Source organism: Sinohyriopsis cumingii, chromosome 8 (genome assembly GCF_028554795.1).
Source record: "Sinohyriopsis cumingii isolate HCF-2022 chromosome 8, ASM2855479v2, whole genome shotgun sequence".
In the NCBI taxonomy this organism is placed as follows: Eukaryota; Metazoa; Mollusca; class Bivalvia; order Unionida; family Unionidae; genus Sinohyriopsis; species Sinohyriopsis cumingii.
The window spans coordinates 74,683,241-74,698,214 of NC_142968.1; the positions used below are offsets into that span (position 1 = coordinate 74,683,241).

General features: G+C 37.1%; 1 protein-coding gene across 1 annotated transcript in view; it reads right to left on the reverse strand.

The window, feature by feature from the left end:
• The window catches only part of LOC149793822 (uncharacterized), a 90,942-nt gene that overhangs the window by 61,740 nt on the left and 14,228 nt on the right, over positions 1–14,974 (reverse strand). Inside the window, exons 5-7 of the mRNA XM_089966471.1 lie at positions 10,776–10,881; positions 5,375–5,466; positions 4,386–4,460 (exon numbers count right to left, since the gene is read on the reverse strand). Of these exons, the coding sequence (XP_089822597.1) occupies positions 4,386–4,460; positions 5,375–5,466; positions 10,776–10,881 (273 nt within the window). The remainder of the gene's footprint in view (positions 1–4,385; positions 4,461–5,374; positions 5,467–10,775; positions 10,882–14,974) is intronic.

Genomic DNA, 14,974 nt, shown 5'->3' on the forward strand with positions numbered 1-14,974 from the left:
AAGAGACACGTGGGTCATGGATAGTGTCGCTTTTCCATCGGTGATGTGAAACTGGTCATTGGATTGTTGCACGTGTTGAATCTTGTCGATGACTTTGGAAGGTGTCAATTCTGTGGGACTTCTAAACTCGATCCAAGCAGGGGATTTCAAGCTGTCGTGATGAATGGAAAGTCTCAAGCGATCGTCTTCTTTGGCCTGTCATTGGTGTTTCGGTGTGGTTAACAAAGAATCCCACATCTCGGTGATGAAGCCCCCTGCTTTCTCCAACGGTACGTTGGACTTGAAATCCATACTTCACCGTGTAAGTGTACGCCGTAGTTCTAAATTTTCTAGAGGAGCGCTTTTCCGTCTCTCAAATGTGATAAAAACTTTCAGGGTTTACTAAGGGTGGTGAACTTTGGCTTGGTCTGGATTCTGGTTCACTCATGTCGTCTTCAAAATCACTGGCATGAATTTGTGCCAAGATTTCTGCTATTGTACGAGGCGATGCATGACGTTTTTGCCTCTTACGTTCTTCTCCTTTCCGCACAAGGTGATTCGATCGTTTCATCTTGATAGCAAAAAGTAAAATGACTAATGTATAAAACACCATGGGATCCTTTATATCCATGGCAAACCAACGTATATATAAAGGGGGTGTGTCTTGCCTTCCACTATTCATTTCACTCTCAAACCGAGCAGAATGATGGAAGAGCCTACACAGATCGAACTTTTGATCAGAGCTTTGCGAGTGGTCATCAGAAAATTTTATTCAGACAAGCCGACGGTCTACTTCCCCTCATTTCGAGATAAAAGTCAAGATACTTGCTATATCTGTAAGAAGAAAGGGTATTACGTCTTCAGAGTGTCCAGACCGCCAAAAAAACAAAACCGGGGCTAGAAGAGACAAAAGTCAAGATACCTGTTATCATTATCAAGAAAAAGGACACTGGTGTTCGTAATGCCCTAAGAAAGAACAGGAGCAAGAAGAAGAGAGGGATTCTGGAGAGGAAAAATAGGTACCCTCCCCAAGGAAGAACCCAGACACGTGCAGAAAGAGATACAGGAGAATAAAAGAAGCAGGGGAGAAAATGAGGAAGAAGTGGAGGAAAAAACTGTGAAAGTGAAGAAATTGAAAAAAAACAGAGAGAGTGAAGACAGATACAGAACAAGCCTATGAACTTTTTAAAGTTTTGTGTTGTGATGGATTGAATTGTAAAACCTGGAAACGTAAGTGTCTCTTGGTTTTGATTTTTAGAATAAGAAACTACACTCATGCACTCATACATTCACATATACAATAGGGGTAAAAAGGGCTTTTTGAGTTTTAATTGATGTTGGCAATTGAATACTATATCTTTTCGAGAGAAATGGGTGGCCCTGAAAAGGGCCTTTTGGGTATTTGTTGGTTTAAACAACAAACTTAGGAAGCAATCAACTTTAACTGCCTTAAGCCTTTGCCACGGCCAAGGCCTACTTCTAGACTGCGTCCTATCAATGATGATTTGGTAGAAATCACTAAGGGTGGTATGGCAGGTGTAGTGACAGGGTTGGGTTGTTTAACTCGAGAAGGTCTTTCTCTCTTCGGTCGTAATAAAGAAGTCTGATACATTTGTTTCAGACTCCTTAACTCTGCTAAAATGTCTAACAGTACCGTGACCGTTTGACTTTCACACCCTTGTTTCTTAGCTGCTTCTTCTTCCTGTTGATTCCTTCTTACCTCTTCTTCTTGCTGTTGTTGCTGAAGGAGAAAAGCTTGTTCTGCTTTCTTTTGTTGCTGTAAAAATTTCTCCAGTTCTTCTTTCTGTCTCTGCTTAAAATTATCCTCGTGTGGTAACGAAGGAGAAGGTGGCGAAGGTACTGGTTCTGGAACAAATTCTTGCGAAAGAAAATCGACAAAATTCCAATCAAAATGGGATGTAGGTCTGAGTTGACTTGGGTAGTCCCTGTTATTCCATCGCTTTTCGTCTCCACAACCGGTGCACACCAATTCATCGTCTTCTTAGTTTCCGTCATGTTTGAAAACGGTATCGCATGGATTGACTGCGCTTAGACCCTAGCGCCCCTATATAGGGAATGTGACGTCAGAGGCTGCTCTCTTCGGATTGGACGACTGAATCCGTGTGGTCACTGAATTTTGTAACGCGTGTTTGGATTGTTCAACAAACTCAATCCGTTTCGATCCTCCCTTCCCCTATAAAGAACCGGTGCTCGCTGCATTCCTTCACTTGTTCTCGTCACAACATGTGGACCGACGTAGAATCCTCTGCTACTCTCGTATCTTCAATGCTGTTCCGTACGGACTTACGCATGTATGTCAGATCATCGTGGACTATTGTCAGGATGACGGATGCAAGCGTTTGGAAAAGAAGAATGTATGTGGAGAGAAAAGGCTGTTTAAAGAGGGTTCTGATTTACGGACCAGAAGTCAGACAGAGTTTGAGGAAAAGAAGAAGACCTATACGACACCTTCTACGTTAACGGAATAATGTTAACATAAACCCAAAGGCCCTTTTCAGGGCCCCTCATTGGCCTCGAAAAGTAATGACTTTCATGCCTCCAATTTTTTTTTAAATGTTGTATCAGTATTTGTCTCCTGTCTCTTGTCTGTGTTCTCTCTGTAATGCTGTAATGCATTTTTCCTATTGTCCCTTGACAGACCCACCATGTTAAATTCCCATTGTCCCTAGACAGGACCACCAATGTTAAATTCCCATTGTCCCTAGATAGGCCTACCCATGTTAAATTCCCATTGTCCCTAGACAGGACCACCGATGTTAAATTCCCATTTTCCATAGACAGGCCTACCCATGTTAAATTCCCATTGTCCCTAGAGTCCTCGACCTGTATTCCCCATGTGATATTCCCATTGTCCATATAGTGCCGAGACCCTGTTTTTAATGGTAAGTCCCATTGTCCCTAAACAGAACTCATACACTACTAACGGTAGGCGTGTCGACTAATTAGGGATGAGAGAAGCTAGATTTTCCGCTGGGAGGGGCTAATACTTTAGGCGGGAAAATGCTTCATTCTTAGTCGTAACCGCGCAAAGACCCGTCAGTGAGCTGCTAATTCTCGGGGGAGAGATACCTATTGTCTAGTAGAGCAGGAAGCTTATGCTGAGGAGGGAATTTTAGCTAAAATCCACTCCGAGACTTAACTCGTAAAAAGAAGGGAATTGAACTGGGTAAACATGCTTTTCAACAGTAAGACGGTATTTTGGCAGAGTCTTTGTGCTTGATTTGAATAGATAGTTGAATATATTAGAATATTGAATCCTCACGTATAGTTGCATTTATTAGACTATTTAATCGCATTATATTGTTGAATTTATTAAATAATTGAATTATGGCAGGTACTGAACATATATCAGAATGTAGATTGAGCACTATGCGACATTAGACAGAGTTGCATTTATGTGCATATGTATTTATATATATAATTCTGCAATAGGAATGATTACATAATAACGATGGGTAGATACAGTGTATGTTACCAAAATTCATCGAGTAATGCTATTCGTGCGTAGAGCGCAAGGCATGAATCCGATAAGTGGAAATTTATATGTACATAGGGCCTGGTAAAATTGTTCGCCCATTAGTCTGATGGAAGGACCGTGAGAGAGTGGATAATTTCAAAGAGTAGAGTAGGGAGATAAAGGTGTACGTCCCTTATATTTCTTCAGGAAGCTCCCAGGGTGCTGTGAGAGTCGGTGCTGAGATATTCCAGGGTGTACGTAGTGACGACACCGAGAGAATAAGAAGGAAGCCATGGAGACTTCCAGTGTGTACACAAGAGGCACAAAGTATAGAAGGAGGAAGATAAAGGAAGGAGGAAAGAAGAGAAATTAGATGAGTACTTGGGAAAACTCACTGAACAGAGACTCTCTCACAATATGACAGTTATATCTATATGACGAAGTAAAGAGTAAATGACATTTGGTCAACCCGGCTATTATTGGAATATACTATATTGAGCTGAAGATTTTTGTCCGTGAACTTCTTGCATTCGTATATTTGATAAAATTGTTATTTATTCAGCCTTGAGTTGTTATATGTATTTAGAGAGTCGGAACTGCTGACTGAGGGCTCGTGAGTCATTAAATTTTAATTACACCTTCTGCAGTATTGTTTATGATACCGTAGTGGATCAGTATTATTTATGATACAGTAGCGGGGTTGTGACACATACATGCATACATACATACATACATACATACATACATACATACATACATACATACATACATACATACACACATACATACATACATGCGTATATATATATATATATATATATATATATATATATATATATATATATATATATATATATATATATATATATATATATATATATATATATATATATTGAGCTACATAACGATTGTATACATTTTTACTTACAAGTTTTCCAAGACAGCCAGTTTCATACCGTGGCTCAAGATCAGCTGGATCCAGGATTTTGTGAGCGTAACACATCTGTGGGAAAAGCATGGTATAGTGTGACAATAGTTAAAGAATAATATAATAGGATAGAAAACGGTCCTCTTAAATGTCGTAATTTCTATGTTATTATTCTCATGTCTTATCCCCCAAAAATGTACACTCTAAAACAATTAAATTTGAATTTGAAAAAGTATCATTCATGACAGAAAATACATATGTAACATATAGAAAGCTGATTTAACAGGGATACAAAGATTTAGTGGTATGTCATTTTAATCAAACCCTGAGTGTGTGTGTGTGTGTGTGTGATTAAGGTTTTTAACGTAGCTTTAACAATTTTTAGTCATATCGCTACAGTGTGGCAGCGTTCTAGCACTGGGGCATCATGACGCAGACATGTATGTAGCATGAGGTCCCACAGTCACACTATCATGACACCAGGCTGACCAGTCGTAACACTAACCTCTTAATTTTGAGCGCCTAGAGAGGCAGCTGTTAGTACCGTTTTTGTAAGTATTTGGTATTACTCGGCCGGGGTTCGAATCCACGACCTCCCGCTTCCGAGGCGGACGCTCTAACCACTGGGCCACCGGAGCGGTCAATTGAACACTGAAGCATAACATTATTCATAGTATTTATTATTTTAGAACAACACCAAATATTCGTATGTATGTATGTATGTATGTATGTATGTATGTATGTATGTATGTATGTGAGTGCGCGTGTGTGTGTAGGTAGGTAAAGTTGTTTTGTATGAAGGTAATACTGTTTTGTATGTAGGTAATATTGTATTGTATTTAGGTAATATTGCATTGCATGCAGGTAGATATTGTGATATATATATATATATATATATATATATATATATATATATATATATATATATATATATATATATATATATATATATATATATATATATATGGGAATGAGGCTTATATACCTACAGCATCTTCACTACACTGTTCAATATTTTCGCAATGGCCAGCGTGCATAGTGAATTTGTGACAGCTCAAACATCGTAGCCCTCTTGGAGCACCTTGACAAGAAAGCATAATCGTTTGATTGCTAATAATATATACCACATAACCAAGTCGTCTTTTTGTATATTAGAATATTGAATCCTCACGTATAGTTGCATTTATTAGACTATTTAATCGCATCATTTTGTTGAATTTATTAAATAACTGAATTACGACAGGTACTGAACATATATCAGAATGTAGATTGAGCACTATGCGACATTAGACAGAGTTGCATTTATGTGCATATGTATTTACATATATAATTCTGCAATAGGAATGATTACATAATAACGATGGGTAGATACAGTGTATGTTACAAAAATTCATCGAGTAATGCTATTCGTGCGTAGAGCGCAAGGCATGAATCCGATAAGTGGAAATTTATATGTACATAGGGCCCATTAGTCTGATGGAAGGTCCGTGAGAGAGTGGATAATTTCAAAGAGTAGAGTAGGGAGATAAAGATGTACGTCCCTTATATTTCTTCAGGAAGCTCCCAGGGTGCCGTGAGAGTCGGTGCTGAGATATTCCAGGGTGTACGAAGTGATGACACCGAGATAATAAGAAGGAAGCCGTAGAGACTTCCAGTGTGTACACAAGAGGCACAAAGTATAGAAGGAGGAAGATAAAGGAAGGAGGAAAGAAGAGAAATTAGATGAGTACTTGGGAGAACTCACTGAACAGAGACTCTCTCACAATAGGACAGTTATTTCTATATGACGAAGTAAAGAGTAAAGGGCATTTGAAATAACCAAAAATGCCCTTGACTGAATTCACAATAATCCCAAAATAGTGATTTAGTCTTGAATCAATGAGCATTTTGTAATTCCAAAGAAGGATTTAAATAAATTTAAAAAATCTCAAATGAACACATTTTAAATTGATTCCATTAAGAGGGATGTTAAAATACGGAATGAGTAATTTCCGTAGCAAACAACTTTATATACCATTCCACTTGACCTATATCACAATTACCATTTTCTGAAATTACTCCGCCTTCTTAATGGAAAATAACTACAAGCTGTAAATACAATTTTTTTTTTCTTGAACCTTCTAATGTCAAAAACAATTCTATATCTAGAATTCAAACTGAAACAAACCTGATTATTACTTTTAACTGTCTTCATACATAACCTACAATAATATACAAATATTAGATGTCTATCATGTCGTTTACAAAATAAATGCCACTAATTAAGTAGACGCTTGATATATATTATCATGGACAAATTAAACACACCGTATGCATTATATATATATATATATATATATATATATATATATATATATATATATACACACACACACACACACACACATATATATATATATATATATATATATATATATATATATATATATATATGTATATTACAAATTATCATAACTGTGTAGGTTATTTAAAAACAGATAATATAATGTGTTCTTGTCAGAATAAGTGCGTTTGAGCGATTTAATTCTTTTCATACTGTTTTTAGTTCTCTAATTTAATCATATTTGAATTTCACACTGTCTTATAGTGATTTTCCGCGTGATTCGTCTTAAATTCAGTACAAGGTCTAAGACACTTGAAGTGATTTGTATAAATATTTTTTTCCCGAAGTTGTAAGGAAGTTTAGCGTGAGTTTCATGAAAACAACTCCAGGCGGAAAATGGGAGGGACTTCCCACATACGTGTACATTAGTTAGTACGTTCGTCATTCAGAGGTTAAGTTCAGTATTTTGTTGCATATGTATAGATGCTGTTATAGCTGGATACAGGATAATTAGTGAATGGATGCATCTTGATGAGCACATCACCCTTGTTACTAAAGTAGTTGACTGTGGTCCATTTTTAATGCTTCAATGACTTCAATTAAAATATGGGTTTTGTGTTGATTTCTCAACATCTGTTCATTCTACATAAATCAGACTACATGCCAGTACACATCTCTTGGTATAACATCATAACAGCTAAAGGTTATCACTGTGACCTACGTGTAACCTTTTTATTTATTTCGCATTTATCTTATGATAACTTAGCTGTGTAGTAAATAGATTACCTTTATTCCTTGCAACATAAAACTCAGTTGATCTTGCTTTTAAATCAGTACTACACCTTTGTCACAAAGTAAGTCCTTGTGACCTATATTTCACACTTCACTAAATTAGATTCAAATTTGTTTTTTTATTCTATTTTTTTTCTAAAGCACAGTCGATGCTTAAGTTATTAATATACATAATTTATGTGTAAATGTCCTTAGTTGCGCAAAACCTATACGAGCATTTCACATTTTACTGACCGGGTTGTGTTTATTTTACTTTTAGCCCAAGACCACGTATTTATCTTATTGTTCCCCCCTCCCCCGTTTTACATTTTATATACACACTTTTAGAGTTCATTAAACGAGGTGAAATGATGCATTATTTAATGAATACTACACACTCATTACAAACGTAGGTCACTGCGACCTATATTTCATACGTCACTGACTTCTGTTAAATTTTATATTTTAATTGTATATGCAAGAAATCATTAGAGTGGACAATAATATACAGCTCCGTTAGTACCACACCCTTCCGAGGTTTTATCGCGTATGTTCTACCTAGAATCATGAAAGTTGTTGATGGGCGGTATTTTGATGAGTGGTATGGTTTCATTATAAACGTTGGCCATTATGCTCACATGTTACTCTTCTCTGAGTATCAACGAACAAAATAACCAATGCATGCGTTTGTCAGTATTCTTGACCAAACACAATTCTTATATAAATGTAAATTCTTTTGGTCATTCGATGCGAGATTTCTGTGCAATTAGAAAAGAGAATATGCTTCATTTACTTGGAGAATTCATGTATATTCATTGTTTCTTTGGAACGCTGAGGGATGTTTTCAAAGAAAATTAAATAGGTTTAAATTTCAAATTATTTCACCTTTTGGGACTTGCAAAAAGCGAAATGGCAAGGAACTGACTAATTTTATGAAATTGTCGCTCTACTCATTTCGACATAAAGAAAATTATCTGTTTACACCAAAAATAAAGTAAGTCAGATAGCACAGATACCTAAACCGCCTAAAGTTCCCCCAGTCCTTAGAACAAGGACTTTCCCTGCAGATAGTACTTGCATCGTTGGTCCAACAACCCCATGCTGTCTTTTTCAAGATGTTTTGAAACTGCTAGTAAAATATAGCTTCTCTCTCTCTCTCTCTCTCTCTCTCTCTCTCTCTCTCTCTGTGCGTGTGTGTGTGCCGTTCCATAATTGATTGCCTAAGGTTTAGGGTATACCGTGATTGATTAGTGACCTTTTTTAAACCCAAGATTAAAACTGACTAATTGCACACACATCATAAGAATCAACACTTTATGGTCAGCAAGATTAGTCCAAAACTGTTGTCTACAAGTCATTTATTGCTAATACATGAATTTAAGATTACAATGGCCGCACTTCACAATAGATTTTACGATGTTATCGCAACCCCACACTGGCCGTTTCATCCTCCAGGAACGTAAAGTACATATAATCTTATAAATTTGTTATATTTAGTACCATTATGGGATTGCTGATTGGTTGTGACTGAGACCACTTGTAAGATTTAGGCATTATGGGATTGCTGATTGGTGGTTTTTGAGACTACTTTTTAGGATTAGGCATTATGGGATTACTGATTGGTTTAGGCTGAGACTCCTTATAAAGTTTATGCATTATGGGATTGCTGATTAGTTGTGACTGAGACACTTGCAAAGTTGATGCATTATTTGATTGCTAATTGGATGAGGCAGAGAACTACTTGTAAGGTTAAGGCATTATGTGATTGCTGATTCGTGGTTTTTGAGACTACTTGTATGGTTTCGGCATTATGGGATGTCTAACTGGTTTTAGCTAGGACTAATATACATGCTGGTTGATTTCAAGTGGTCAGCCAAAATTAGTACGAAAACTGGAACTGCTTCATTGAGGGGGCGGAGATAATCATGTAGTAAGATTGAATAGTGGAACGTCACATAAAATGAATCCAAAATTGGACGAGATAAGTTTCAAGCTGACGAGACGCTTATGGTGAAAACTATACTTTCCATAGTCGTATTTGTAGGTTTCCTGTAGTTCACACGGTACTGACACAAGGATTTCACAGACAAAGCGTCTCTCTGTCATTATGTATTAAAAGCTTCCTGAATCGTAGAGGGGCCCAAAACTGCCAACTGAATTCTCCTACCATATATCAATTAAGAAACTCTCCCAAACACCCCATTCATATGTGTGTGTGTGTGTGTGTGTGTGTGTGTGTGTGTGTGTGATTAGTGTGTGATTATGATTTTTAACGTAGCTTTAACACTTTTTCAGTCATATCGCTACTGCAGTGTGGCAGTTTATAGTGATGTCTGGCACTGGGGCATCATGCTGCAGACATGTAGCATCATGTCCCACCCAGTTACATTATCCACACCAGGCCGACCAGTCCTAACACTAACTCTTAATGCTGAGCGCTTAGCGATGCAGCTGTTAGTACCATTTTTGTAAATCTTTGGCATGACTGGCCGGGGTTCGAACCCACGACCTCACGCTTTCGAGGCGGGCGCTTTAACCACTAGGCCACCGGAGCCGTCACGTCCCATTAATTCTATTTTTGGTATAGATTTCCCATCTTGGCAGTAGAGATGGGAACAGTAAGGTACAGCCTCCCAACCATATCCAGCTGCATCCAGAATTTAAAATAAGACTTTACGGAAGGAAAACACTGGCAATGTTTTGAAATTGCATGTACTATAGAACACCTGTTCTAAATGTTTTGATTACGACATTTGCTGCATTTTCTGAAACTGGATCATTAAAAAAGTATTAGTCTGAAGATGAACTACACCGAAAACAGTTGTTCACTTTGCCTTGAAGAAATCGTGCACGTAAAGTTTAATATAGTGTCAAGATTATTCTTAAGGATAGTTTGTGTGCATGTATGTATGTATGTATGTATGTATGTATGTATACACGCTTGCATATATTTATACACAATCATATTATATACCCAAATATATTTACGAATATTTTTACAGTTTGAATTATTGGATAATATATAAGGCGGACACGCGAAATTTAGGATTATCCAAAGGTTTTGCTATAAGTAAGAAAATAAATCAAATTATTAGCATATTGAATGTAAAGAGTACTATTTACGAATTTATGTGAATTCTTTAAAGGAAATTCCCTTGAGAAGTTGTTATTTTTGTTCTAATCATCATCTTCATTTTTTTTCTCTTCATCCTCGTTTTATAAGCACTTCATTATATCGTCATAGCTTCATCCAATTGATCTTCATTGATATATATCATCGCGACAATCACATTTACCTCCCCCACACAATCCAACGTTGCAAAAATCGCTATCGCAACACTTGCTACATGCAACCACATTAGCTCTTTTTCCAATTGGTATGCCCGTGCCCGTTTGACAGAGCTGAAATAATAATAATAATAATAATAATAATAATAATAATAATAATAATTGTCGTCATCATCATCGTCGTCAATATCATCATCATCAGTATGTTTATTGAAAAGTAAAAATAAGATGCCTCATTTATATGAAGGAATTTGGGGTGTCTCAGTAATTTAAATAATAGTTTCAGCGTTTTTAATTTAAAATAAAAAGATGTTGAACCGTTACAAGGTAAAATAAGACGTCTGGTGGTTGCATAGATACCCAACTCGACTCACGAATAAGAATAGAATAAATTGAAATACCACCAACATAACTGCTGTTTTGCTAATATGTAACATTGGTGTTAGCAAATTACGATTATGTTGATCATCATTAGTATCACCATTTTACCCCACCATTCATTATTTCTGCTTATGATTAAAAAAAAATATGATACGGACATGTGCAATGTGAAGATGCTGTTTTCAGGCATATCTAAACCAAGAGAACTGAACCAAGTCGGACATTTGCTACAGTTACTGAGTTAGGTTCTTTCTTTTAGATGTTTGAAGTTACAGCGCGTGGTGGTGGTACCTATGTGATCTTGACGATGACGTATTGTTTCATCTCTGTATTGGCAGTATTGACGTAGTCTATGATCAATGCAAGGGGCACACCAGAGTCTATGATTACCCCGATCTCACTGATTTTCAACCAGGTTTTTCGCGACGTTGTCTCATAGCTACAAAACAACTTGAGTGTCAATGTTATCTGATTGCAACTTACAAGTTTGATTATAAAAAAATCAAAGGTTCACCTGGGTCGACGTCAATAACAACCAAGCTTGAACACTCATTAAATCCACTTTGGTATAATACTTGATCATATCCACATAGGTGCTAAATCGGTTGGCGGGACCCCACGTCCGTAAATATCAAGAGGAGGTATGTACAATAGTAAGCGTATTTTCTATGTGATGAATAAATTCAACAAGAGTGCGCTTCCGCTTTACCACATTCGTGGGATCATCTCGTTCAAGCCCTTGGCTCTGAATTCATCCTGCGTAAAGGTAAATAGGATAATTTTGGCTGATATTACAATTATGAGTTAATTTAAATTGGTCAATGCAAGGGCCATTTGCCAGTCGTTCCGGGTAGTCGCGGACCATGTCATTTTTGCATCGCCTACGAGACGCTCTATAGATTTTCTCATCAGCCTTTTTCAAAACCATCAGGGCTGAGGTTCTGATAGCCACTAACGAACCGTTTTGCAACTGCTGCAACTTCTGCAGCAAACAATGTTTGACAGTCCTCCTCGTAGGGGGCATCCGCGGGTGTAGCAGGGTGTGTTATAAAATAAATGACTTATCGTTGATGTGCTGACAGGTTGCTCATCCAAAGATTTTATCGAGACCAATGCGATATCGTGTTCGTAAATCGTGGAAATTAATTGTAATGAATCCATGTGGGCTTTTCTGAACATGTTCAAAAGTGTTTTTGAACTTATTCATGTCCATATACCCAGAATACCAAATCAAGTGAATATTTAGAAGCGTATGTATATTGACGCCGTTAAAGATGACCAAAAAATTACAGTTATCTCTGATCACTTTCGGGATTTGAGCGTGTCGCTTTTTAACGTAAATGACATCCGTCTTTTTATTTCAGCCGCTTGAAAATATTCTAGTTGGATTTGTTTCTGTTTTTATTTTTTTTTTTTTTTTTATTTTTTTTTTTTTTTTATTTTTTTTACTTACGTATGACATCATCGTGGACCACAAGATTATTGACACTACCATCAAGACCATCGACCAAGAGTGCATTATTGATGTCAATGATATTTTCAACAAAATCTACATCGGGTGATAAGGAATCCATTGCATTTTCTTTGAATTCCTTGAAGACATTATAACATCGCTGGTCTTCTGTGGATGGCGCTATTAAATACAATTTGACCCATTTGAGCCATTTTATTATCTGGTTGAGTAGCAACTGAGATTTACCAGACCCAGACGGACCGATGATACTGCCGATGATAGAATTGTGTAATTCTGAATGATGTTTGATTGATTCTTGCTCTTGTGTTGCTGAAACATCAATCAATTTCATGTTGTACGACTATATTAGTATGTATAATCATAAGTGCACATTGTTGTCGAGGCAAGATGGTCATTGATACTATTGTATTAAGAAAATCAACTTCAAGGAATCGTCGATCGGCACTTACAGGTACGGCGTAAAATGCGCTAAATAAAATATAATTCTGTGTCGTCGGCAATTCACGATTCTCAAAGAGCGTCTATCTGCTAGATGCCATCCAATAGTTGCGATATCGCCGCGACACTCAGGAAATTACAAGGAACTTCATGGGCTAAGAATCCTGGTGACAAACCTCTTCCATGATATTATTCTGGTCTTTGAACCCGACTTGTTATCAAAGGTGACAAAGAAAACTGACCATAAGCTGGCGAATTTCCTGTGAATGATATTGATCATGTCATGCCATGCTCACGACAACGCTTACAACAGAAAGATGTGCAACAACAACCTATCGCTGATGTCAATCTTGTTCACATACTGAAGTCAATAAAGAATAAAAATATAAGGATTCACTGGCCAGCTGTTTGATAATATCGGCGATGAGTGGTGAACTATAGGTTGGGTCTTTCTATTAATTGTTCGATAATTATAATAATGAAATCGATTTATTGTAGTCAAAGAAGATAATGGAAAGGCACAACGGCGATTAGCAAATTTGCTGATGATGATAATATTTCCGCCGATTATCCCGACAGACAATATGGCAAATTTATCTGCCACCACCTAAAACGACCTTATATGGACGGTTTGATGTTAGCACTCCCAACGAAGTTCATTAATCAGGTATCTTGTTTTAGCCCCACGTCAATATATGAACACGCACAAAGAAATATGCGCTGATGGTCGTTGGCGTTTGAAGCAGATACGATGAAACGGAACAATTATCAACTAAAACAGCAACTCATATCGCAGCCGTGTTTAAACAAATTTATCAACGTGGTTATTTATAATGGTCGCGATAGCTACAGGTTGATCCTGGCAAAGAATGTATTGGTGCCATAACATTGCTGTTCAGAGACATAATGTTAAAATCAGACGCGGACACGCCGACATACATAGTGATCAGGCAATCGTTAAGAAATTTAATCGAAATCGTGCTGAGATATTGTTTAGAAATCAGTACACCCAAGAATTAAGAGTTTACCGTTGCTATTTCTGAGTTTATCGTTGTATAAACTGTCAGTTGCCGACTCACACAGCAAATAAAGCCCGAAATTTATATAATTCATTATGATATTTTGTTTGCATCATAAAAAAACAGAAATCTTAATTGAGCGAAGTAATATATGTTTGGGGTTTTCTGTTACGAAGCTATTTATATCACCTGGGATTGTCCTGCTTGATCGTAATAAGGTCGTCATAATACGAGTCCTTCAACCAATGGAAGCCAAATTTGTTCAATTATTTTTTTTAATTCATAGAATTTTCTTTTCCTTTAATGCTTACTTCGCGTCTGCCTTCACTGGCAGTGTTTATTGTATGCTGTACACGTGATTCTATTTGCAGAAGTGGGTATTCTTAGAAAAGTAGTTATCCTTACAGTTCATACAGAAATAAACGCAAGTCATTTTGATCACGTGGTAACATTCTGACCAAAGAAAATGTTACTTTCTTTTACCGGCTACTGGCATTGCAATTATTTACTGATAAGGGACACTCGGTCTCGTAAATGGTTTTGCAAGACTATCAAGCGTAATAGCTGCGTTAAACAACCAAATCACGCGTGGAATTGCAACGAAACACATCGATGCAATCGCAAAGAAACGCATAGGCTTAGAGACGCTATTAGCCAGCAAGACCATGGCTGTGTATCAACGGAAAAGTCAGGTATTTATATGAACCTGGTGAACACGAAGAGCAATAATCCTATATGGAGTGTAACATGACATAAAAATTTCAGCGTGAAAAGATCTACGGGTAGGCCTGCAAATTACACTCTAGATTCGGAGGCCCCTACGTCGTGAACAATTACAGATAATTGCTGGAGAAAAACAACAAACGTTATTACGACCGACATGGACCTGACGATA